This window comes from Phyllostomus discolor, chromosome 9 (genome assembly GCF_004126475.2).
Source record: "Phyllostomus discolor isolate MPI-MPIP mPhyDis1 chromosome 9, mPhyDis1.pri.v3, whole genome shotgun sequence".
Taxonomy (NCBI): Eukaryota; Metazoa; Chordata; class Mammalia; order Chiroptera; family Phyllostomidae; genus Phyllostomus; species Phyllostomus discolor.
Genome location: NC_040911.2, coordinates 82,919,582 through 82,945,592, shown reverse-complemented (window position 1 = coordinate 82,945,592; position 26,011 = coordinate 82,919,582). Strand labels below are relative to the sequence as shown.

The window sequence follows — 26,011 nt, the reverse complement described above, 5'->3', positions numbered from 1 at the left end:
TAAGACTGCCAGGAGTTCCAAGCAAAATAGCACAGGAGGAGGGGAGATTTCTTGAGCTGGTACTGAGAAAAAGGGTTTCTGTAAGTGGATGTAATGGTTTTACTAAGATTGCTGGATGTCCTGGGTGTCATGAGCAGGAATGGTGCAGGAAGGAGGGCTAGTTTTTGAGATTCTATGCTGGGAAAGGGAGCTTCTGTAGAAATTTTGCGAAGTAAAACAAAGAGCATTTACTGAGAAGGAAAGCCTTTGTAGCTGTACATTATTCCCAAGGAGCGAAGAGGGGAAACCTAGGAACTAGCTAAGGTATATAACCCCTGGACCACAATAGTTGGCATAGATAGATTAGCCAAGTACCCAGCTGTAGCCTTGGCTCAAGTGTATAGCACAAACTTACAAGTTTCTTTCCTCTATATGTGGGGCATTTAGACTAGCTGGGTGCCAGCATGCAGCTTTGTGCTTGTATGTATTTCATAAATAAAATTGCTATCTCATTTCCACTATATGTATTTGTCTCTCACTTGAATTATTCTCTTGCAGGCAAGACAAGCACTGAGGCAGGGGAGAAAGGCCTCCTGACTTGGTGTCTCTCTCTCTATGAGTAACAAATTCAGTGAGTCTCTGGGTGAAGGTGAGTTCAGGTGCCTCTTAAGTCACAATCTTGAATCATTAGGTTTTGCTTAAAAGAATAAAAACTTATTTTTTACATTTTAGCCAACACGTCAGCCAGTCTGATGTCTGATGCTTACAGAAAAGTCAAAATCTGAGGCAACAGGGTTTCATAGAGAAAAGAATTATTTGTTCAACTGGCAAACCAGGAGACAAGAGAGAGGGCTCACACCAGTCTCCTCCCACACCTTGGAATATAGACTTAAAGCAAATTTTAAAAATAATGGTAAGAAGGAGTTACATATATTAATTAATTCCAATTTGTGATCCTTGCTTGGACGATTTTGGCACTAAGTTATCAAAGGGAAGGAATGGGAAAGGTGAGAGAAGGTATAAAGGAATTCCTCGTGGGCAGGGTCTCATTGGGTGAGGTCTAGGGGCCTGGCCAAGTGCCAGTTCCTGGGCCTCTGTCACTTCTGACTACTGTCTCTGAGGACCAGGTCAGTGCTCAAAGTTTCTGGGTTGGTGTGAATATAGCTTCAGGCCACCCTTCAGGGTTAATTGGAGTTCATTTGTTGACTTTCTGAACATGCCCATGCCTCTGAGACCAGTCTGATGTGGTTTGGTCTTGTGTCCCTGGGGCTCTGTGAGAAGACCTGCTGTTATTTCCTGAAACAAATAAAAGCAAAACAAAACAAAACAACCCCCCCAAACCCAAAACTATTAGGTCTTCTTCCAGTGTTAGAGCCTAGTTTCAATTACATTGATTTCCCTCAGTTTCCCCTTATGTTAGCAAGTGTGTCCCCAACTTTGAAGCAAATGTCACTCTTGCTGTCTGTAAAGAGATTCTTGGATCCAGATGCCAGGCTACAAGTACGGAATTTTTTCCCAGAAAAGTCTGAGAACATCTTCAGGCAGCCAGGCCACTGGAACACTTTCAATGTCGTCTCTTCACAGGGCTGGAAACCCGCAGATGGTGTGAGTTCCTCACTGAACAAAGGAAGAAAAGGATCTTATCACACACAACCTTGTTCCAGGCCCTGTGTGCTTCACACATTGTTCTCCCCTTTAAAGCTCCCACAGCTCTTTGAGGCAGCCTGACTCCCATTTTTCAGAGGAGAAAATAGGCTCATGGAGTGTCAGTGAGATGCCCATGGTCGCATAGCTGGTATGTGTTTTCCAGTATCTGAACACAAGTCTGCCTACTAGACTTCAGAGGGGAACCTCTCTGCTTGATTCTCTAAGGAACTGTGGACACACTGCCCCTCAGTGTCTGATGGATCACAGGATGGTGTGGTCTTTAATGGGTCATCAGGTCCAGAGATTCCTACACTTAGACACTATAGGTCAACACATTGTTGAAAAATAATTGTATACCTTAATTTTTCAAGAAAGAAAAATTTGAAATAGTATGACAGTTGCTGGAAATGTCATTTTACAGAATAAAGAAATTTAATACCCCCTAAGTAAAAGGAAAGAATTCATTTCATCATTCATTTAAGACATATTCATTGACTGCCTTTGGTGAAAAATCACTTAAAATCCCCACAAATAATCCTAAAGGTATACCTTAAGGGAAATAACATAGACCAAGAAAATCTACTAAAACTAGGGAAGAAAAGTGAGCATCTCTGGTGTCTGAATCAAGATCTGGCCCCTCATCCCCCATCCAGCTCAACAAGACCAGCCCCACTCCAGACTCCTACAGCCTGGAGAAATCTCAACTCACTTGAACTTACTGTTCCTCAGTTTCATACTATCCTTAAAGAGCAATCAAAATATTTTAAAATGGAATATCCATTATTGAACCACTAGCAATATTAATGTGACTAGCTTGCTGTATCAAATTGTGCAACTTGGTCATATTATTGCTTTCTCTTCCTCTAGCTCCTGGTTGACAGTGATTGGTAAAGGTCTGATTGCATAAGTATCAGTCTCTTCCATTTTCTCCATTCCCAGCAGCTCATTTTTCCTTCTTATCACATATAAGTCATGTGTATACGATAATAGAGCAGCAGACAATTTGGAAATTTGTGTGTGTGTGTGTGTGTGTTTGTGAGAGGATCATGTATGGAGATCCAGCTCTGGGGGCATCAAGGACTGTGAGAAGGAACAGCAGGAGTCTGTGAGCAGCTGATTTGGGTTGAGCGGAAGCAGAAGCTTCTAGTCAACTTTGTCTCTTAGGCTGGGCCCCTCATAGAAAGAAGGAGGCAGCAGAGACTGAGGGAGTCAAGTGGAAGGGGAGGATGGAAGGACTTGTGGGAAACATCCACTCATAAATATCTGCTCATCATTTAAGACATGTTCCCTGAATGTCTCCTAAGTCTTGGACTGTCTTTCTCCTGGGATGTCCATTGTGAGAGGACAGGAAGTCCCAGACATAGGACTCTGCCCCCTCAACCTTCTTCCCCAGGTTCTGAACCCTTGTTTCCATTCTTTCCACTCTGTCATCCACAGGGTTAGGCTAGGAACAACCCCTCTGAGCCGGTGATCTAGGACTTCTGAACATTATTCTAAAATGTAGATCCTTTTGCCTTTAGGAACCTCAGTGATCAAAAAAATTGAGAGGTGATCTCCGAGATATCCACCCTTGTAGTTGCCCCGCATTAATTTCCCTCTACCCACTTCCTGCACAGAAGGCCTAGGACTGTGTGAACACCCTTTGAAAACACTTGTACAAACCAAGTTCTAACCCCCCCCCCACACACACACATTTCCTGTGAGTTGGGAACCCCTTAGAGTGATTCCTGAGACTTCAGAAGGTACTAATGGAGTAGTGATAGTTGAGTCACCTTTTCTTAATATCATATAAGCCCTGACCATGTGTGACTTGTGGGCTGGCCTCTCCTACTGACCTTGCCCCTTCTGGGACAGACCTTGGTCTGCCCTCCCTGCCCAACAACTTACAGTCAGGCTCTCCATTTCCTGTGGACATAGAGGGCAGAGACACCAGCCACCAGCAGCACCTTGAAGCCTAGGGGGACCGCTATGAGGATGTCAGTAGATAGTCCTGGGCCTGAAAACAGAGAAATGGGAGGAGCCATTAGAGGAGACCATTCCCAGGGTCCTCCACTTACTCTGTCTGATGCTACCCATGCCCATCAATGCTCTGAATCTCTCAAATCCTTCTCTGGCCTCAGGCTCAAGGCAGAAATCAGGGTAAAGAGGTTCCTCATCATTAATCAACCCTTTCTTAGCTTGCCTGGGTTGTCTTCCTTGAGGGAACGGGTGGAGAGAATGTGTGCTTAATGACTTGTAGGTGAGGTACCTGATTAACTGACTTGGTCCTCACACCCTTATGGGGCTGTTACTATTCTACTCCTTCTGAAGAGGAAACTGAGGCTCAGAGAGTTAGGGAAAGCACAGATTAGTCAGATTCAAATGCAGAAAAATTCATCACTGTTGTCCATACAATGACTCTAAGACCTTGTCTTTTGAATGGGGACAGGTCCAAACTCTCAGAGTTTTAGGAACAAAAGTGAACAGAGCAATTGAGTAGACTGAGGACCGATTTCACAGTGAGAGAGCTGCAGTGCTGCTCTGCTGGCACCATGGACAGGGCTGGGTGACCCATGTTCTTAGGAGCGGAGGGAGGACTCACTGCCCTGATCTCATGAGACCTGCTGGCTGGAACACTCAGGGAAATGTCACATGTTTGGGAGGAACTGAAACACGATTCAGCCAGCCTTGACCCCATTGTCAATGTCAGCTGAAACCTTTCTATTGGACACAGAAAGTCAGATGGGAAAGCACAATTTTAGATTCTTTGCAGATTTACAATGAGACAGTTTTCTTTAAATAAAAAGAGATATTAAACAGTTTTATAATTATAATAGTCCTTAATGTAGGACTGAGGAATTCATGTGGGAAGGTAGAGAATGGCAATTCTCATCTGAGAGTCTTTCTGGGATTTTCTCTCAGGTAAAGAGAGCTTCATTGTAAGTTTGCAACCACCCTAGAGGGCAGCCTGGGTAGAGGACTGGCTAGACTAGGAGTATAAAGATTCAGCCTCCTCCCCTCCACATAAACAACTCTCAGAGACTGTTCTTTTGTCCAGGTCCCTATAGAGCAACCAAGTCTGGTACCTGCATTGCAGTTCAGCAGCTCCTCTGCTAGTCCTGCTCCTTTACTCCCTCAGGGATGTGGACCCTGACAGCTCCCCACAGTGAGCTTCTCACACTCTTATGTTCCTTTAGCATTTGCTTCCAAGGCAAATGACTTGTGGGAGTCAACTGTGAGTCTTCTGGAGAGCAAACTCTAAAATGCAATTTGGAAACGGGATCACTCATCAGCTGGCTGGTCAAGAGGACTGGTGGGAAGTGCAGTAGGGGAGGGCCCAGCAGGCCCTGTTGTTGCAACTGTTAAAATTCTCACCAGTGGTGAACTGGGATGGAGTAACCAGAGGAAGAGAGTACCTGGGCATCAGGCATTTGGAAGTGAGTTGGGAAATGATCATTATAAGGACAATGGGATTGGATGACTATTGTTGGGGCATCACTCCTTTGGAGACAGATGATGAAAAGTTTAAGTGTGAGTCAGAAGACTTCTTGATAGTATTTCAGATCCTTTTCTTCTAGAGTCAGAGGGTAGAAAAAGTTGAGATTTGGGCCAAGGACATAATTCTAGGCATAGCAGAGGGACAGAGAAGTTCAATTCTCCATTTAAATGAGGCCCTGACTGGGAAATAAGGGACCTGAGACAGGGGCCTATGGACCAGAGCACCCAACAACCTTCAGTCCCCTTCTGAGCTGCTGGGGACAATAGCAGCAGCACAGCTACTTATCTCCAAATACGGCCTCTCCAAACCAAAGAAAACACACACACACAAAAACAAAGTAAATACACACACAACTGGCTCTCAGTATTATGTGAATAGAAAAACAGAAAAAGTAAAAAAAAAACCCTGTGAGTTAAAAGAGAAAAATCATCAAACCCCATAGCATAATCTTCCAGGTGGCACCTTCCCACCCTCACTCAGGCACAAGGCACAGGGCAGCTAACAGAGGGGCTGAGAGCTACTGGGGATGCACCACCACCAATACTGAATCCACCCTAACTCTGAAATACTGCAGAGTGTCCTGGAGATCAGAGGACAGAGCATAGCAGAAGGCTTCAAAGTAAGTCTGGACAAAAGGATCGGCACAGAATCCCCATAATCTGTGGCTGTGTTACATTTCCTGGCAAAAGGATTTAGTTGTAGTGATTAAAAAATGAAATGGGGACATGATCCAGGATTTTCCAAGTGGAGCCAATGTACTCACAGATCCTTCCAAGTGAAAGTGGAGGTAGGCGAGCCAGAAAAGGAGACGTGATGGATGATAGGGGCAGAGTTCAGCATGGTGTGAGGCCTCAGCCTCTGTCTAGGGCTGCAAAAGGCAAGGGACCCAGAGGCTCCCCCTACAGCCTCCAGGTGGAGCCCAGTCCTGCCCACCCACTGCAGACCTCTGACCTCTAGAGCTCATGATAATAAACTGGTGTTGTTTAAGACACTTAATGTGTGGCAATTTGTTTCAGTACAGGCTAATGCAAGGAGAAAAGAATATTTAAAAGGACAGATGAGATTGAAGGGACAGGCACAACTCTAAGCACACAACTCCTGTGGGTAAAAGGCAAAAAATAACCGGGAAAAAAGAGGCTGTTTGGAACTGAGAGTTAACTGGAAATAGAAATAGTGGAGGTAGAAAATTTAGAGTTCTGAAAGACAAAAAAGAAGAAAAACTATGGGGACTCAAAACCATGTTCTCATTTACAAAACCAGTCATCTACTACAAATCTGCATTGATAAATGTGGATTTTGCTATATTGACAGAAGAGAGGTTTATCCATCTAGAAATACTGTAAAACATCTCAATGCCATAAACATGACCAAAAAGACATGCATTGTTACACCACACCCATTGGCCCAGGACTGCAGTGGCCTGAATCCTCAGATGCTGGTACAGACTGTGACATCCCAGTGCAGATGGTCACATACGTATCTTGCACTTTGCTTCAGCCAGTCAACCCAGACAGCCCAAAAACCATTTCCAGGTTAGTGCTCAGCAGTGTGTGGGGCCAGGCCCACTGAGGGCACTTGGAAGTAACTGCCTGCTCTGAGACACGTGGGAGGTGGAGACTCTAAAGCAAACCCAGGATGGTGCAGGGAATGTGGCAGAGACTGGTCTCTCCTGCTCTCCTTGTTCAGCACTGCTCTGACCCCTGGAGATAACACCAGGTTCCAGCACAGGAGGACTGGAGACATGGGAGAAAAGGCACACTAGCTCGGGACCTGAGGATGGGAGAAGGAACTCGGCATTCAGGCATTGGAAGTGGCACCACCCTATCACCCCAGCCCAGAATGCAGCCCAGGTGTTGCATTTAAAAAGTCTAAAATCAACAATCTATGTTCTTACCTCAGGAAACAAGAAAAGGGGGAGCAAAATCAACCCAAAGCAAGCAGCAGGATAGAAATTATAAAGAAGACAAATATCAGTGAAATTGAAAGTATAGAAACTCACTGAAACAACAAGTGGGATCTGTGAAGAAACCCATAAACTGAAAATTTTCTACCAAGACTGATGGAAGAAAAAAGGAATGACTCATTTTCGTATCAGGAACAAAATGGGATAGAATCACTGACCCCGCAGACATCAGCTGTGTATGAGGGAATCTCTGAGCAATTCTGCAGGCAGATGGGTGTGATGACTGCTGGTCCACTGTCCCAATCTGGGGAAAAGGAGGCCTGTGCTGGCACCACCCATGGTCACTTGGATGACTTGTCCTGACTCAAACTCCACATCCTCAGGGCTCCCCCTCTGGAATTTCACAGAGCAGCAGGTTCAGGCATTTGCTGGGTGACCTTACTGATGGGGATGGAAAAGTCTAGGTTGGAATGGAGACCAGGAGGAGGTTGGAAAGAGCAAGGAGGAGGAAGGGGTTGACATGGACAATGGGCACAGGGACAGTTAGGAGGAGGAAGGGAGAGTCAGGACACTGAGCTCACGATCTCTGTCCCTCTTTCTTTCTTTAATGTGTACTGATGTGAACAGATCTATAAATACATGCACCAAACTCTTACCAGTGGTGACTCTTGGAGTATGTAGTTTAGGGAGGGGGATCCCTCCCAAATTCTAGTTTCTATCAATAAACTTCCAGATTTTTTCTATAATAAGCACTAAATGTTATTGGTAACAGTAAAATTTAAAAAGAGCTGGGTGAGTTGCAATAGAGGTCTCTCCCTGGACTTTACCTTTGTCCTTCTGGTGAGCCGAGGCCTCCAGGGTGAGGTTCCTGCTGATGGCCGGCTGCCCATCGTGCTGCACCAGACAGGTGAGCTCCACGGCCTCCCCGTGGGCAGATGAGTTCATCAGGAGCCAGCTTGTCTTATTAAAGGTCCCATCCTGGTTCTCTTTGAGAGTCATGGTCGTTTCTGTTTGGGACATGTTTCCATTCTCCAACCAGGTCAGCTTTAGGTGCTGGGGGTAGAAATTCTGGACCTGGCAGGCATTCACCTCACTCCCTGCCATGAGGTGGTGGGCAACCTCCACGGTGGGCGGAACTGAAAGAGCACAGGACAGGAAGGTCTGACCTCGTGGAAAAGACAGATCACAGGTGTGGGCTGCATAACATAGCCCCCCAACCTCAGCAAGGGTATCACAGGGGACAGGTACTCAGACATGGGGGATCTGCATGTGAATGAAATCACTAAGCACAGTGCCCTGCACACAGTAGGTGCTCATAAGCTGGGAGCTGCTATTAGGGTAATAGGAGTGAAATCACCAAGCACAGCCCTGGAATGCAGTTGGAACATAATCACTGTACAAAATAAATGAAGTCACCAAACACATAGTGGCCAGGTTTATAGGTGCTTGGTGCTCCTCAGTTATAGGTGCTCCAATAACTGAGTAGGTGCTCAGTTATTGGAGTTGCTATTGGTAAAGTAGATGAAACTACCAAGTACAGTGGTAGGTGATCACCTGGTCACTGCCATTAAACAGTTGGTGAGTGACAGGTGAGTGACTGGTGATGGGAAGGATTGTCAGGAATTACATTCCTGGGAAATTAAGTTGGAACAAAGAGCAGGAGGAGGCACACACTTAGAAGGTAGGAACCAGGTGTGAGGGGCATCTACCTCGGATAGTCTCAGACAGGTTGGCAGTCCCATGAAGAGGAGGGCCCCCCTTCAGGGTGACATGGTCCACCTGGCAGATGACCTGGGAGCGGACATCACCCCGGGCCAGCCGCACCCTGGCTGTGCTGGAGATGTTGTAGGGAGGGCTGTCTCCCTCTGGGTCCACAGTGGTCTGGGAGGCTGGGAGCTCATTCCCATCTTTGAACCATCTCAGGATGATGTTCCTGGGGGAGAAGCCATGGGACTCACAGGTGAAGCTCACTGTCTGCCCAGGTGTGGCCCTGCCTGTGGGGGCTGACACCACAGGGGGAGAGGGTTGGGCTGTAAAAGGAGCACAATGAACAATGAACACAATTGTGACCATCACCACCAGTGACAAGCATGTGACTCTGTAAGGATCTTTCTCATATATTGTCTTCTATCCTCTAACAATGCTGGGAGGGCGTGTCATCATCCTCATCCATCAGAGCAGGACACTCTGGTCCCCAGAGGTGAACCCTGAGTGAGGGGCAGGGCCCAGAGGCAGCTCCAGGCCTGAGTTCAAAGTGCACCTTCCTTCCCCCCCAGGTGACCTCCCACCTGTCTGGGCTGGTGAACAACAGCACTGAGCGCTCTCCCTCTTCGTATTAACTCCCCTATCTGGCCTCCCCTGACACCTCCCTGACCTCACATGCAGTGTTCACAGAGTGAATGAGGGGGAAGCAGTGGGGACGGGACCCCATGGAGTGAACAGGCTGGCAGCCGAGGAGAGGGGCAGCCTGGGCACATCCCAGTCCCGTCTGTGACAGGGGACAGCAGGCACTTCTCTTTCCTGGGCTGCAGGGAGGGTGAAATCCAGCAACGGAAGTTGTTTTGCTTTGAGTGAAACAGAAGATGCTTCGCAAAGGTAAATAAACACAGGTCCATCTTGAACCTGGATCTAATTTATATCTGGAACTCTCCCTTCAAGCACTAATAAGTTTACTCCATAATTTTCATTATTTGAACAAATATACCAGTAGGGTCGAACACGTGTCAATTGCTCAATTTCAAGGGATGGGTTTGGGATGATCTTCTGATTTTGAATTATTCTCTGGGGTATGTTTTGGTTTCAAAAAGAAAAGTGCCAAGAGAGTCAAATGTGGTTAGTTTCCCAATCGTCATGAAATGAGAAGAGATGCAGACACAGGCCCCTGAAGCAGGCAGCACCCCCCACCCCCACCCCCGTGTCCTGAAAGGATCTGCACTGATTGTAAGGATCATTGAATCAAAACAAGTGCTGTTTCTCCCTGTGGAAAGATTCTGCAGGGTGTCTTGAAATTGTTAATTATCACCCAACACTTTCTCTAACGGTGGACAGACATCAAATATGAAAAAGCATTAGTGTTTGTAAACATCCACCTTGCTTCCTAAAACTCATCAAACATTTTGAGGACATAGTTAAAGGGGTGTCACTTGAAGAAGTCATGCAAATCCTAGCAGCCTGGATGTCACTGGGGGGATAGATGCTGGGATCAGTTACTATGGATCAAGAGCCTCTTGGGCTCCTGCCAATGCTCTGATGCCTCTGCCCCCTCAGCTGCTCACCTTCCTGCTGCCCTGCAGGCTGGCCCTGGTGAACTCACTCATGGGAGGAGGCTGAGAGAGGAACCTGGCTGGCCAAGGGCACACAGGGAGCAAAGGGCAGGGCTCGCCTCTCTGCCCTTGGGTTAATTTTAGCATCTCTGTTCTTTGTCATTGAGCCTCAGTGTCTGTTTCTGCATGAAGTGGATCGAAACACCACCTGGTAGGAGGAGTGAGGAGGTTTGTGAAACACAGAGACTGGTGTATAGAAGGCACTTAATAAATAACACCTATGACTGTAGCATGACATCTGGTATTTCTCTTTCTGACATGGCTGATTTGTTCTGTGGGAAGAAAAAACAAACCCATAACAGGAACACCCAGGAAAGTCTCAAACCCTGCTTTCCATAGCTGCTGTGCAAACACCCAGATGAAAATAAAAGCAAAGAAACCACCTAATTAGGGTTCTCTCACTATTCATTTTAATGCTCCCTCCCCTCAGGAAACAAGTTTGGTGAATTAGTTTTCAAAACACACAATAGGTCACAGGCATTTCCCTGCACATCAGCTATTTACAGAAACTGGGAGCATTTTGAAAAAGGAGAGCAGATTCCAGGACTGACAAGCTGGTGTGTTGGGCAGGAAGGGCTCTGGGACTGAGCAGTTAGTATTTGTGGGGTTTCAGAGACTGTTCACACATACATGTGTTTGAACATAGGAAGGTGTCCCCAGCCATGGAGCTTGGATCTCACAGGGTGTCTAGGTGCACGTCCTCAGGCCTAGAGACAGCAGGGTGCCACTCTCAGCCCCCTCTGCTCCGAGGGAGGGTGTCCCTGCCCCTCCACTCAGGCTCATTTTCTAGGTCATCTGATGAGCTGTCTGGCACAGGAGATTCTGAAGCACCAGCACTACCCAAATGTGTTGTTCTCACATCCCAGCAGCAGGGGGAGCCACTTCTGCCAGGGGAAGGAATACGAGGTTTCCTCTGTGACCCCAGAGAACATCCAGCTTAGGGTCTTCAGCCTCTGGATAGTGAAGAACTTCAGCTGCCAGACCCACGTCTGAAACTTATCATATTTTTCAGACTATAAGACTCACTCCCTGCCCACGCCCCCAAATTTGGGAGGAATAATGGTTGTTAATACTGTTGTTGAGTTCTGCTTACATTTACATTGGTGAAATATTATGCTATTTATGTTATTAAATATTTTACCACATTTTTTGCTTCAAAAATTTCCCCCTTCTAAAACCTACATGCATCTTATGGTCCGAAAAATAGGGTACATCAGAATTCCAAGGGTGGAGCCAGGGTCTGGGGACCTTTTCAAAGTTTCTGAGGTGATTCCAATGAGCAGGGAAGGGTGAACAGCACAGAACTCCACCTACAACCACATCATATTGAGGCTTGGGAAGGAAAGTGTCCCATCGAAGGCCCTATGTCTTTGGCATAGCATAGACCACACTCATCACACATCTACTACGTGCCAGGTACTGCTCTGACCACTGCGCATGCATTCACTCACTCAATCCTCAGAGCTGCTCTGTGAGGTTGGTGCTGTCCCTGACAGATGAGGACACCAGGCACAGTGTGGGCAGCGATGTGTCAGAGGTCACAGGCCAGGAAGTGGCAGAGCTGGGATCTGGGACCAGGCAGGGAGCTCAGCCAATGCACTCACCAGCTGGGCACTGATGCTCAGTGACACCCTGACCTGCCCACCGGGGGCTTTCTAGACATCCCCTCCTGTCCTCACAGACCCCTGAGTGGGAGCTGGGACTATCACCCCTGCACAGATGGGGACACTGAGGCCCCAGGGACACTGAGACTTGCCCAAGAGTGCCCAGGTTGGGGAGGACACCTTCACTCACTGAGGCTCTGCCCTCTCACCAGGCTCACTGTAGCCTCAGTCCTTCCTGCAGAGGGTGGGGAGAGCAGCCACTGTCTGCAGGTGAGGAAATGCGGCCAGCAAGAGAGAGTGGGCCATGACATGAAATAACACCCAATTTGGGAGCAGCTCTGTGCTGGAAGATTCAGACAGAGCACCTCAAATCCTTCCACTCTCCCAAAGGAGCCCATGATTATCACCATCTTACATGGGAGCAAAGGGAGGCTGAGAGAAATGGAGGGGCTGTCCCTCACTCAGTACTAGGTTCTGGGGTATTTGCTGTGGCCCCCAATTCATGTCCATCCACACAGAGCCCAACACTGGCTGCATACTCCTCTTTGCTCTGTGAGAATTTTGACTTTAAGGAATAATAGGGAGGAGTCAACTCCAAGTGACCAGGACTTGAGACCCTCTCGCAATAAACAAAAGACATGGCCTCCTGGAAAATGAGTCTAGAATAGGAACTCGGCTCATGCAGGGCCCCAACCAGCTTCTAGGAAATGGCTTCCCCTCCTTTTCCTGAGTCTGCATGTCCAGGATTGTTATTCAAGGTGTTTCTGGGGTGCTGTGATCCCTGTTTGCTGCTCTGTCAAGGCCACTGTCCCCAGGCTGCTCCTGCAGGTGCTCAGAGAGGGACAAACAGCACAACAGAGGGGGAAGGCCTCCCAAATTCTTCTGTATGCTGAGTCCTGTCACTAGGAGCAGGGTCAGCACATGGTGAGACTTTTGCATACATGTCTGATCTGGGTTGTAAGGTTATCTATCCTGCCCATCCAAGAGAACCTGTTAAAAAGTGCTTATAGCTGAAGACAAAACAATTGAAGTTTTAAAAGACAAGTTTGGAGCTTTCTGCACTCTTTGACAAGCACAGTGAGGTGTGGCAACAACCAGGGGCTGTCAGTAAGGCTGTTTGGGGTCAATCTTAGCTTCCCTACCTGCTAACCAGTCAGTTCCCCGCTCTGAGCCTTAGTGTCTTCATCAGTCAACAACAACCTCGGTCACAGCACTGGTCATAAGAGTAAACATCATGGGGAAGGTACGGTACCTAGAACACTGCAGATCCTGCCCACTCCCACCTCCCTGCCTTCTCATCCAGGGCATCTTCTTGGGGAGAAGGAACCAGGACTTTACCAGGAGCAGCAGATCTGAGATGGAGGCACACACTGCCTGTGATTGCCTAGGCAAGGGACACATTATTAGGAACTACTGTAATATCAGAAAATTTGGGATAAAACCACCTTCCCTGCCAATGTTCAGGGGTTGTGGGAGACTCCATTGCTACCACATCAAGGAGGAAAATTGGCAATATCCACACAAATTAAAATCACATACCCTCTGACCCAGCAATGCCACTTCCAGTGGGCATCTCCCTCTTGATCTAGTGACACAAGGGCAAGGTTCTCCCCTGATCACTGTTCTAATAGCCACAGGTTGGGAACAACTTATATCCATCAACAGACTGTCAGTGAACGATGCTGTCTCCCTACACTGGAGGGTGAGGCAGCAGTTGAAGAAGGGGCAGCTCTAGGTGCTGATGTGGCTGCTTGATTTGGGGGGATGGGGCTGAAGGATCCAGTGGATTTCAATGACCTTGGGCTTCAGGGTCTGAAAGTGAGGGCACCTGAACCTTTGAGAAAACAATGAAAGGAATATTCTGGCTTTTTGTTCAATGGTTTGGTGTAATAACCTTTTAATTTGAACCTACTATGTGTGAGGTCTTCCATGGAAAGAGGAGGCTCTTACAATAGGACAGGAAGGAATGTTCCTTGGACTCAGATAGGGCTCTGGGATGATGACTTCACGCACCGGCCATGTGAACAAAGGCAAAACTACTGTCACACTTTGGCCACAGGCTCCCTTGTTTGCATGGGGGTCAGGCAGGGTGGTCTAACAGTGCTTTGTGTTCAGACATCCTAGGATTCGGGATCCTGGGTCTCTGGCAGAAACTCTAAGTGAACATTTTTGCTGTCTTAATGGGGTGACCCTGAAGGCACCCACACTTGTAGTAACCCTCTCCCAGAGTGCAGGACATCTGAGAAAACTGATCAGAGCCCAAGTGACAGTGTGACCAGGTCCCTGAAATAAAGGGGGTTTATCAGACAGACCCACAGTGAGCGCCCAACCTCTGGCACCTCCTCCCTGCAGGGCTGGCAGAGCAAACAGGGAGTGTGTGACCCTTAGAAATATCTTCTCCTGTGATGCTTCTGAGGAGGAAATAAAGAAACACGTCCCCCTCCCTGCCCTGCATGGGTCTCTCCCAGCTGCAGGGAGGAGAAGGAAGCTTCATGGGAGAAGAGCTCTGCCTGCTCAGTCCCCTGCAGCTCCCTCAGCACCCAGGGCGGAGCCTGGCTCCCAGCGGGTGTCAGTGAGTGACAGTGAGGGGGGCTCGGCCACACTGAGGGGAGTGCTCTCTGGAGGCAGGGGTGAGGCCTGACCTCATGATGGGCGAGTCCCTCAGACCTTCAGTTCCCTCATCCCTGGAACCAAAGGGCTGGACAGCATTGGAGAAGGGACGTGCCCAGAAGCCAGGCAAATAGGGGTTCCAGACTTTTCCCACCATTTGCCAGCCATTGGGCCTGAGAAGATAGCAGGATCTCCAGGCCGCAACTTCCCTGACCTGCAGGAGGGGTGACATCAGACCAGCAATCAGACCTTGACTCTAAGTACCCATGATCACACCTGATTCATAGTTGCTGCTCAAAGAATGGAGGTTTTTCTTATGGACTTGTTGTCACACAGCAGGAATGAAGGGTCCCAAACTGTACTCACCACTCACGGTGAGCCGAGTGCCTGCTCCAGACTTGAACTCCGTGTTGTTAGGCTCTGCTTTACGGAACTTCACACAGTAGTAGGTGCCGGTGTCTGCTGGGGTGATGTTGCTGATGTGGATGGAAAAGTCCGTGTTGTTTTTCCTTGTTACATCTGCAGCAATTGTTACTCGGGGGGAGTGGCCTCCTTTCTGATTGTAGATTAACTCCCGGCCTGGCCCTGTCCCCCTGAACCACTGTACAGGCCCCACAGGGGAAATGGAGGTCATGGTGCAGCTCAGAATGGCCGTCTCTCCAGCTGCCACTGCCACTGACTTGTCAGGCTGAATCACCCGCAGCTCCTCACCTACCCCTCCTGGAGGGAAACACAGAGCAGTTATTTATCTTCCATGTGTGATCCTGTGGGTTTTGTCAAGTGTTTATCAGCAACAGCTTTCATTGATGGAGTGCACACTCTGAACGGGCCTGGATTTGAGCACACAGCATGTGTCATACATGTGAATCTCACAACACACCTATAATGTGAGACCCTATCAGGTATGAGGAACCTGAGGCACTGAGAGGTAAAGTGATGTGACAAAGAGTGGGTTTAAATCTTTCCCGCCAAGCGGTTTTGTTTGGTGCCTGCATTGGAGGGTGTGTGCTGGGCCATTCCCTGTGACACTGGGCTGCCCAGCTGAGCTGTACGGCTGCTGGCATAGTGACCCATCCAGCCTGAGGAGAAGGAGTGTGTCCGTCAGTCCATGTGTGGCTGAGACACTAAGGCAGCCATGGCTGATCTTGTAATGATGACGAAACTAGTTGCTAAAGACTCAGTGAATTTTTACCCCAACTTTACCTCAACGTCAACATCTCCCGTGAAAGGGACTGTGCTGCTGAACGTGGGCCTCAGGTAGGAACTGATGTAAAGAGGAGAAGTTTTTTAAGTAATGGTTCAATTTCAAAAGTCTTTCAGATTATAAAAAAACGTTAACAAACAAAGAAACAGTGAGAAGTTTTAAGGATGAATGAACAAACAAAGAAACAGTGAGAAGTTTTAAGGATGAATGCATTTGGCTGGGTATGTTTTAAAGGAATTTGGCCCTGAAAGAAAACCTCATAATGGGGTTGTTTGTCTTCCTGGAATGCAGCTGTGTGAGTTCTTTATGTATTTTGGAGATCAAACCCTTGTCTGAGGTATCACTGGCAAATATGTTTTCCCATACGGTTGGTTCCCTTTCATTTTGCTGGTGTTTTCTTTTCTTCAGATTTAGCAATAATTTCATGGGTGTGACACTAAAATCACAGGTGAAAAAAAAACACAAAGTCCCTCAGAGGAGGCAGCTGTGGCACCACCGATAAACCCTGTGTTCTTCTCTGTTTCTCAGCTTCTGCTCAGGGAGAAAATCTGTGGGTCACTATTGCAGAGTGTGAGCTGATGAAACCCCCCCACTTAGCACGTTTGTGACCACACAGCCCCCAGGGAGGCCATGTGCTGTCACAGGGCAGGTTCTTTCTTGCCAAGAAGAGGAGACTGACTGAATTTGAGGTCAGGACAAGAAGGATGGGGACAGGGAAGCTGAACAGTTGAGACAAAAACGGGAGTGACAGGAATGACAGGAATGCAGGAGTGACAGGAGAAGTGAAGGGAAGAGAGGAGGAAGAGAGAAGAGACATCAGAGCGTGGAGAGGAGCTGGGAATGACAAACTCTGAGTCTGTACTTCTGTAAATCTCACATCTACATCCGTGACCCAGGTGTTTCCCCGAACTCTGGGCTGTATGTCCAGTTGCCCACACTACATGTTCCTTCTATGGAAACAAACACCCCACAGTTAACATGTCCAAAGTGAACTCCTGAGTTTCCCCCACAGCTCTCTCCATCTCACCTGAGCCACCTTCATTCTTCCAGATGCTCAGGTCACCAACACATGGAGTCTTGCTCTCCCTGTTCCTGAATCCTGTGCATCAGAAATCCTGTGGCTCCCCTTCCCCATGCACCCAAGTCTGCAACTTCCCCCTGACTCTACCAGCTACTGTCCTGGTACCAGTCATTTATTTGCATAACTGCTCTGTTACTTCTCTCTATCTCCTGTTGGAGTCTATTCTCAGCCAAGTGCTATGATAATTCAAAACTTATGTCATATTAGATAATTTCGTTCTTCAAAACCTTGCACAAAGCAGGAAGATTCTACTCTTATGGCCTTTGCAAGTGTTGTTCCCTGACAGGAAGGCTCTTTCCTGAGATGACACCGTGGCTCACTCCCGACCTTCTGTTAATCTGGCTCAAACCTCACTTTCTCAAGGATGCTCACCCAGACTACACGGTTTAAAGTTCATAGCACCTTAGAGATTCCCCCAATTCTCCTATTTAGCAATACTTTAATTTCCCACTAAATATTATTTTCTAACATTCTATATTATCTATTTTTATTCTATCTATTGTTTACTGTCATTTCCCCACTGGGATCCAAGCTCCATGAGGGCAGCTACCTTGTCTCTTTTATTCATCAGCACATCCCAAGTTCCCATAATGTTCCTGGTACATCACACAAATCCAATAAATATTTGTATTATGTGTGTGAATTGCCCAGTCCGACTCCTCCTGGAAATCCTGAAGCCTACTTAAGTCAGCAAATCAATAGCATTTATGTCAGAAACCGAGTTTCCCAACTAGATGATGTGGTGAAAAACAAAAGCATCTGGTGCATGTGCAGGAAGAGGAGTAACCCAGGAGAGAGAACCACAAACCTCTCCCCCAGCACCCACCCCCTCCCCACACCCACTGGTCCAATGGAACACATCTCATGGGATGGATGTGCCATAGCAGGGACACCAGTGAGCTCTAGGATGAGACTGTTTGGGTTCAAATAATAGATAAATCACCTACTTTTGAGTGACCTTAAACCCCTTTGTGCTTCTCTGTTCTCTTCTATAGGTATAGGTGACAAGAGGACCTGCCTTGGATATATAACTCGGCCATCCGTGCATCTCTAAATCTCATATTTACACCTCTGTCCAGGCCTTTCCCTGAACTCTGGGCTGTATGTCTAACTGGACACTCACACTTTTCTTTGGATGAAAATGAATAGCTCACAGTTAACATGTCCAAAGTGAATGCCTGCATTTCCCCCATAGCTCTCTCCATCTCACCTGAGCACCTTTATTCTTCCAGATGCTCAGGTCACCAACATGTGGAGTCTTGCTCTCCCACCCTGAATCCTGTGCATCAGAAACCCTGTGGCTCCCCATCTGCATGCACCCAGGTCTCCATCTCCCTCCTGTCTCTACTGCTCCTGTCCTGGTACCAGTCATTTCTTTCTGTCTGTATGAATGCTCTACCTGCTTTTCTCTATGTCGTGTTGTAGTCTATACTCAACTAAATGCTGTGATATTTTAAAACTTATGTCGCATTATGTACCTTCTTTCTTTAAAACCTTGCAATGGAAAACTTTTCACACAAAGAAAAAGCTTGAATAATTGCAGAGCAGATGATTCTACTCTCACTGACTTTGCACATGCTGTTCCCTGACAGGAAGGCTCTTCCCCCAGATAACACCAAGGCTCACTCCTGACCTTCTATAATATTGGCTCAATCTTCCCCTTCTCAGTGATGCCCACCCAGACATCCCTGTTTAACATACATCCCAACTTACAGATTCCCCCCACTCTCCTATTCAGCAATACTTTCTTTTCCCTCTAAAACTTACCACTTTCTGACATTCTATAATATTTAATGATTAATTATGTCTATTGTTTACTGTCATTTCCCCACTAGGATATAAACTCCATGAGGGCAGCTACTTAGACTCTTCTGTTCACCAGCAAACCCCAAGTTCTGATAATGCTTTGGTGCATTGGAAGTAGTTAATAGATAGTTGCATTATATGTGAGAATTGGCCAGTCATGTTTCTCCCTGACACTCTGAAGCTTACCTAAAGTGTGAAAATTTGTGTATTTATAGGAGACATTGAGTTTCCCAACGAGATGATTTAGTTAAAAACAAAAGCATCTTGTGCATATGCAGGAAGCAGAAGAACCCGAGAGCAGAAAACCACAAACCCCCCTCCCCCAGCACCCACCCGGCTCCACACCCACTAGCCCAAGTGTCAGAAATCTCATGGGATGGATGTGGGGTAATGGGGGAATCTATGAGCTCTAGGATGAGGCTGTTTGAGTTCAAATAATAGCTCTACCATTTATCACTGAGTGACCTTGAACCTCTCTGTTTTTTTCTCTTCTGTAATTAGGGGTGACAAGGGAATCTACTTTGGCTATAATGATCACATGAGATAAGAGACACAGCAATTTCCAAGAGTTTCTGCACATGGTAGTGTTCAAGAAATTGACAGGTTATTACTCATTTTACTTCCTGGGGCTTTATGCTTCATCTGACATTATAGGATATATTATGAATATACAGGTATCTCTATATTCATGCAAGCAGGATTCTCTTTACCCCTTTATTATATTATAATATATTATATTATGAATATAGAGGTATCTCTATATTCATACAAGCAGGATTCTCTGTATCTTTTAATCCCCCCTTTCCTCCTTGCCCCCATTCATCATGGAAGAGGGAGGCCAAGAGTATAATGTACAAAATTCTACTCATTTTACCAAAGGAGAAGCTTGCTTGTCTTAAGAGTTTGGGGGAGGATAAGGGTACATTTAAAGAAGTAAAGGAGAGAGGGTGCCTAAGAGACAGAGAGAACTAAATATATGTTCAATCATGGCATATAGGCTAAAGTGATTTGAAGAGAACAGAAAGGAAAGACGTTTTTCAATCTCATGTAGGGTTGTGTGTGTACACTCCCTCATCCCTTTCATACACACACACACACACACACACACACACACAGATACATGCACCACAAGTATGTATAGAAGTGTGGCCTCACATGCTAGTACACAAGTTGTTCTCAGGATTAAATGAAATGACTATAGCAATAGAAATGATTATATCAAAGCTCAGTAACACACTTGGCACATGGGAACCATGGAACACAGCATAAACAAAAGTTCCTGAGTGAACAGCAGAATCTGAACTCTGGGTCTCTGAGTGGCCTGATGGGTGATGACTAGTCTTTGGTTTACTTCTCTGTGTTTTCTGATTTTCCATAGTCAACCTCCCCTGAGAACCCGAATCACATGGTTAAAAGAATGAGCTCTGGAGCTGCTTGGTCTGGACTTGAATTCTGGGGGAAACTCTGCCTTACCTAGACAACACTGGGCAAGTTACTCTCTGTGCCTCTGTCTCCTCATCTGCAAATTAGAGATAATAGTCATAGTTCTCACACAGGGATGTTGTGCAGATTAGAGCATTTCATATACTCACAGAGCTGTCGCTGTTGTGGTTTGAAGCATCATCTGTTTTGATGTCTCTGGTACCCAGGTTCAGGCAATAGACTCACAGAGAAAAACAATGGACCCTGATTTCATGCTCTCAGAGATTGCACTCTTCTTGGCCTTCTGTGACAGCACTGGGTGATGCTCCCTGTTTTCCTGGAGGCTCTAAATTTTCAGGGGCAGGAAAAGATCCAGGGAGAGAAGGAGAAAAATCTACCACAAGGCTTGCTCACCTGTGAAGCCCAACAGCAGAGTTAGCAGCAGGCAAGGAAGAGGGCAGAGCCAAGAGGCAGGGACAGACATCCTGGAGGCCTGAGGAGCCTGCTCTGTCCTACTGTGTGCTGGGGGAGCCTGGACTCTGCTCTGTGGGAGGAGAGAGGCTCCACTTCCTGTCATAGAAGAGGAAGTGCCCAGGATGTGGTGCAATGGCTGTGAGACAGTAGCCCACTTCTAGATTTCAGACAGTTTCTATTTCCAGATTGGGACATAGAATCAGGCAGAGAAGGCAGCTATAGGAGGAAGAGTAACTCATGTTCATTCCCAGAGATGCTTGGACAGGCCTGCAGGAAATAGTGCTTCTCCTGCCTGTGGCCTCTGCTCTCCAGTGGGCACTTCACCCCATGAGACCTTCATGGTGATGCCCCACTTGGGGACTGAGACAAGAAGGGGCTGCCATTACAGGATGTGTCCAAGCCCAGGACCCTACGATGTAGTCAGCTTATGGCTTCAGCTTCCTTATTTTCACCAGCAGCTAAGTTGGAGGAAGGAAGAGGGTTCACCAGAGCCTGTTCAACATTGGGATAAAACCAGGCCTGCTACTGAATGATTCCCTAGTCTAACCATTTACTGATGGAACAAATAAAAACCCAAATGTATAGTGCGATATGGACCTTCCAACTTGTATGCGCTTCAATCCAACAAATTGTCCACTAACAACAAATGACTAAATGAACTGTGTTGCATCCACACGAAGAGACATTAGTCAGCAATAGAAAGTACTATCCAAAGCAATTTATAGACTCAACATAATTCCTATTAAAATACCAATGACATATTTCACAGATATAGAACAAACATTTTGAAAATTTATATGGAACCATAAACGACCCCAAAGAGCCACAGCAATTTTGAGAAAGAAGAACAAGGTAGGAGGGATCACAATACTTGGCATCAAACTATATTACAAGGCCACGGTAAACAAAACAGTCTGGACTGGCATAAGAACAGACACATAGGTCAATGAAACAGAATAGAGAGCCCAGAAATAAACCCATGTCTCTATGGCCAATTAATATTCAACAAAGGGGGAAGAAGCATGAAATGGAGTAAAAATAGCCTCTTCAACAAATGGTGTTGGGAGATGTAAACAGCTACATGCAAAAAAACAAAACTCAACCAACAACTAATACTATATACAAAACTAAACTCAAGATAAATAAAATTCTTAAATATAATTCGTGACACCATAAAAGTCCTAGCAGAAAACATCAGCAGGAAAATCTCAGACATTCTATGCAGCAACATTTTCACTGATACATCCCCTTAGAGCAAGGAACATAAAGGAAAGAGTAAAAAACTGGGACTTCTTCAAAATAAAAAGCTTCTGCACGGCCAAAGAAAACATCAGCAAAATGAAAAGGGGACCAGCTGTATGGGAAAATGTATTTGCAAATGGTACCTCTGTGAAGGGTTTGTTCTCCAAAATATATAATGAATTCACACTACTCCACCCCAAGAAGACAAACAATGCAATTAAAAAATGGGCGAAGGACCTGAACAGATACTTCTCCAAGGAGGACATACAGAGGGCCCAGAATCATATGAAAGGATGCTCAGATCACTAGCCATCAGAGAGATGCAGATTAAAACCACAATGAGCCACCTCCTCACACTGGTCAGAATAGCCATCATAAACAAATGAACAAACAAGCGTTGGAGAGGATGTGGAGAAAAGGGAACCCTAGTGCAGTGTTGGTGGGAATGCAGACTGGTATAGCCACTGTGGAAAACTGTATGGAACTTCCTCACAAAACTAAAAATGGAATTGCCTTTTGACCCAGCAATTCCACTGCTGGGATTATACCCTAAGAATCCTAAAACACTAATTCAAAAGAACTTATGCACCCCAATGTTCATAGCAGCACAATTTACAATACCAAGTGCTAGAAGCAACCTAAGTGCCCATCAGTAAACAAGTGGGTCAAAAAAATGTGGTACATTTACACGATGGAATACTGTGCAGCAGAAAGAAGGACCTCCTACCCTTTGACACAGCATGGGTGGAACTGGAAAGCATTATGCTAACTGAAATAAGCCAGGTGGTGAAAGACAAATACCATATAATCTCACCTGTAAATGGAACCTAATCAATAAAACAAACAAGCAAGGAAAATATAATCAGAGACATTGAAATAAAGAAGAAACTGACAGTAACCAGAAGGGAGGTGGGTGGGGATAATGAGGGGAAAGGCAAAAGTTCATCAAGAAACATGTGTGAAGGACACATGGGCAAAGCTAAAGGGGGGGTAGAATTGAGAGTGGGAGGTGGGGGTGGATGGGGTGGTGGGGAGTGATGGGGAGGGAAATGGAGACAACTGTACTTGAACAACAATTAAAAAAAGAGAGAGAGAAAAAGTAATGGCCTATTTACCTGTGCCACAATTTTAAGTTTCTCAAATGTATTGTGCTAAGTGAACTAAGGCAATCATAAAATGTCACATGCTGTATGATTCCATTTATTTAACATGAAACTAGAGAATGGACAGCAGACTGGCACTTGCAGAGGTTGGCACAGTGGGTGTGGGGTCACTGTAAAGGCGAGCACAGGGACCTCTGTTGTCATGGAATAATTGCTCTGCATCCTGGTCATGACAGTGGTGACACAAACATACACCTGAGGGACCAACACAGCACAGCAGGGAATGTTACAAGATTCAGCTGTACACGACAACCTCAAGTCATTACAAAGTAGACACTGACTATCCTGTTATCCAAAACTAGAATGTAACGGTAGTAGGGTGATGGGGGGTAGAAAGGGTGCGTGTGTGGCATGAGGTCAGGAATATCAACACCTGATGTCCCATCTTCCTTACAGGGAAGTCCATAATGATGCCTAAAAGTGAGATATCAAGAAGTAGCATTTTATGTAGGCTACATGAGGTATAGCAGAAAAAACCTCACCTGCAAATAATCAGCTAAGAGTTGCACATGGCTGCCTCTGAGAGGTGGAAATGGTGGGGTTGAGGAAGACCCCCATTTTCATGTGCAGAACTTACAGAACTGTCTGACTCTTAAACATGTACACGTGTAACTTCAATAAAGGTAGAGAGCAATTCTAGATCACTAATGTTGTAAGTGTGGCAAATAAAAAGAATGCCCTTACTATTAGCAGTAATAAAGCATTCATAAACTTGGCAGATATAAAAGCAATGATCAAAATCAGTTACCATTCTAATCCACAGGCAAAACCACTGCAAACAGTAATGATAACTTTTAAAGATTTCATGACCTAGAAAATGTAAAGATAGTTCCAACTATAGATGCATAAGATGATTATGAGGAACCACATGTAAAATTGTGAATTGAAAGTCTTAAAAAAATCTTAAAAGTTAAATCTGATATCCATGATTGGGAAACTCAATGTTGATAAGATATCAGTTTGCCGGAATCGATATATAAATAGAATGCAATGGAATGATAATTCTAATATGGTTTTTCATGAAACATGACAAAGTGATTTTTAGAGTTCTCATTTTACATGACAAAAGTAAGAATATTTTCCCCAAAGAAGCATGAAAACTGAACATAAAACAATATTAATTAAGACAGTGAAGTTCTGGCACAGAGATAAACACACTGCTCCGTGGAGCAGAGAGCTCATAGAAAGAACCGGCTACACAGGGAAACCTGATGCAGGGCAAAGGTGGCCGTGTGTATCAGTGAGCGCTGGGACATTTATCCTCGTGGGAGAAAAAAGGTACCTCACCACCTATAACACACACACACCAGGAAAATACAGCTAGATGAAAGGCACAACTACAAAGAATGAAACCTGATCAGTTGTAGGGGAGCTTTGTCCGCAGAGCCCCCTCATCTGACTGGATGAGAATAAGTCTACCAAGATATGATCTACTTGGGGAGAAAAGGTGACCGATCCTCTCTCACAGGAGAAGGGCCAAGAGCCTTTTCCTCATGGGCTTTTATTGGGTTCGTTTACACAGGAATTCAGGTAAAGCTCATTAATCATTGCCTGGCAGTAAGGATCAAACAATAGATAACAAGGAACTCTGAGGGCCTATTTTGAGTCAGGGTCAGATAGCTAAAAAGCTGTAAAAGTTTGAGGAACAAACTTATTTATTGCTTGGACCCTTATCATTTCATTGAAAGCATTCTAAACAAAGCAGGTTTCACAGGTTTCTACATATTCTTTCTTAGGCCTGATCTCCTGGGGAACCCGCCATTTCCAGCACAGGGCTGCACCACTCTCTGTCATTGTTTCAGGCTTAGGTGGAGCAAGGGAAATAAGACAGCCAAGAGATTAGAAGATTTCTTGCAGACACTGAGGACTCAGGCCATGTCAAGGCCAAGGGGCGAGGGTCCATCACCCCTTTTTGCTGTAGCCCCCAAAGTCCTTTCTTGGGGGCCTCCCATGTGATTGTGCCTGTCTTAGATCATCCCCCCACTCAGGGAATCTTACCCATCATTGACTAACCGACCAAGCATTGGGGTCCAGTTATGGATGAAGTAAAAGGAGCAGAAGCAGTGCTCCTGCCAGGGAGATAAGCTTTTGTCTCCTTGGTGGCTTATGGTCCAAGGTCACTCCCTCAGCCTTAGCCTTGGTGGGGGGGTTACAGCTTCTGAAACCAGGCAGGGAAGTTCCCAACAATCAGTAACTGAAAGCAGTTTTTGGTGTGAACAAGGTCCCAAATGATACCAACACGCTGCTTCTTTGTGGCCTTCACAAGGGGAGCAAGAGGGACTCCACCATATGTGTCAAGGAAGCAAAGACAAGAATGTTTGTTCTAAAGGGGTACTAGCAAAACGTTAGATAAATCCTCAACATCCAACATGATAAAAAACAATAAACTGTAGCATATCGTTACAGTAGAAAACAAACTGTAGCATATTGTTATAATAGAAAACAATAAAGGAATGAAAAGTAATAAAATGAAGCTACACATATCAACACAAATAACTTACACAAACTGTGTTAAGCATAAAAAATAAAGTTCCAGAATGATGCATAAAATATAATCATATTTGTACAAAAATTGAAACATACAAAGTAATATTAAATATTGCGTAAGTATTTATGCACATGTTATAAAATAATAAAATGTTAATATTTTGCAAGGAGATGTCCACAGATATTTTCATATTATTCTTTATATATTTCAGACTAGCAAAATGTTTATTTGACTAAGTGATTTCAAATATCTATGTGTTAGAAGGAAATCACACAAAACCTCTGATTTTATATCTGATTGACAATGTTTGTGTGTGTGACAGGGTTTACACTGACCCTTTCTCACTGGAATATTAAAGTTGGTGGTAAAGTTGTGGGGCTAGAAATCCAGAGCCTTTTCCATCTCAGCTACTGAGGCTGCTGATATCTCTTTAATGTACCCAGACTGTGTGTGATCCCATTGGACCGGGTCAGCCTGAGTCAGTAGTGTAGACTTTCAGTTTTATTTTGGCAACTTAAACCGTTACTAGTTCAGCCTAAACTCAGGTGACTATTATCAACTTTCACTATCCTTTCATTATAGAACAC

At 45.7% G+C, this 26,011-nt stretch overlaps 1 protein-coding gene across 2 annotated transcripts in view; it reads right to left on the bottom strand.

The window, feature by feature from the left end:
- Window positions 1-696: 696 nt before the first annotated feature.
- LOC114506266 (signal-regulatory protein beta-1-like) overlaps window positions 697-26,011 on the bottom strand; it is an 85,927-nt gene continuing 60,612 nt past the window's right edge. The window contains exons 4-6 of one of the 2 annotated variants that reach the window (XM_036009651.1): window positions 7,835-8,143; window positions 3,514-3,622; window positions 697-1,596 (exon numbers count right to left, since the gene is read on the bottom strand). In XM_036009651.1, the coding sequence (XP_035865544.1) occupies window positions 3,516-3,622; window positions 7,835-8,143 (416 nt within the window). In that variant the 3' untranslated portion in view covers window positions 697-1,596; window positions 3,514-3,515. The remainder of the gene's footprint in view (window positions 1,597-3,513; window positions 3,623-7,834; window positions 8,144-26,011) is intronic. The other variant, XM_036009650.1, reaches the window with a different exon arrangement.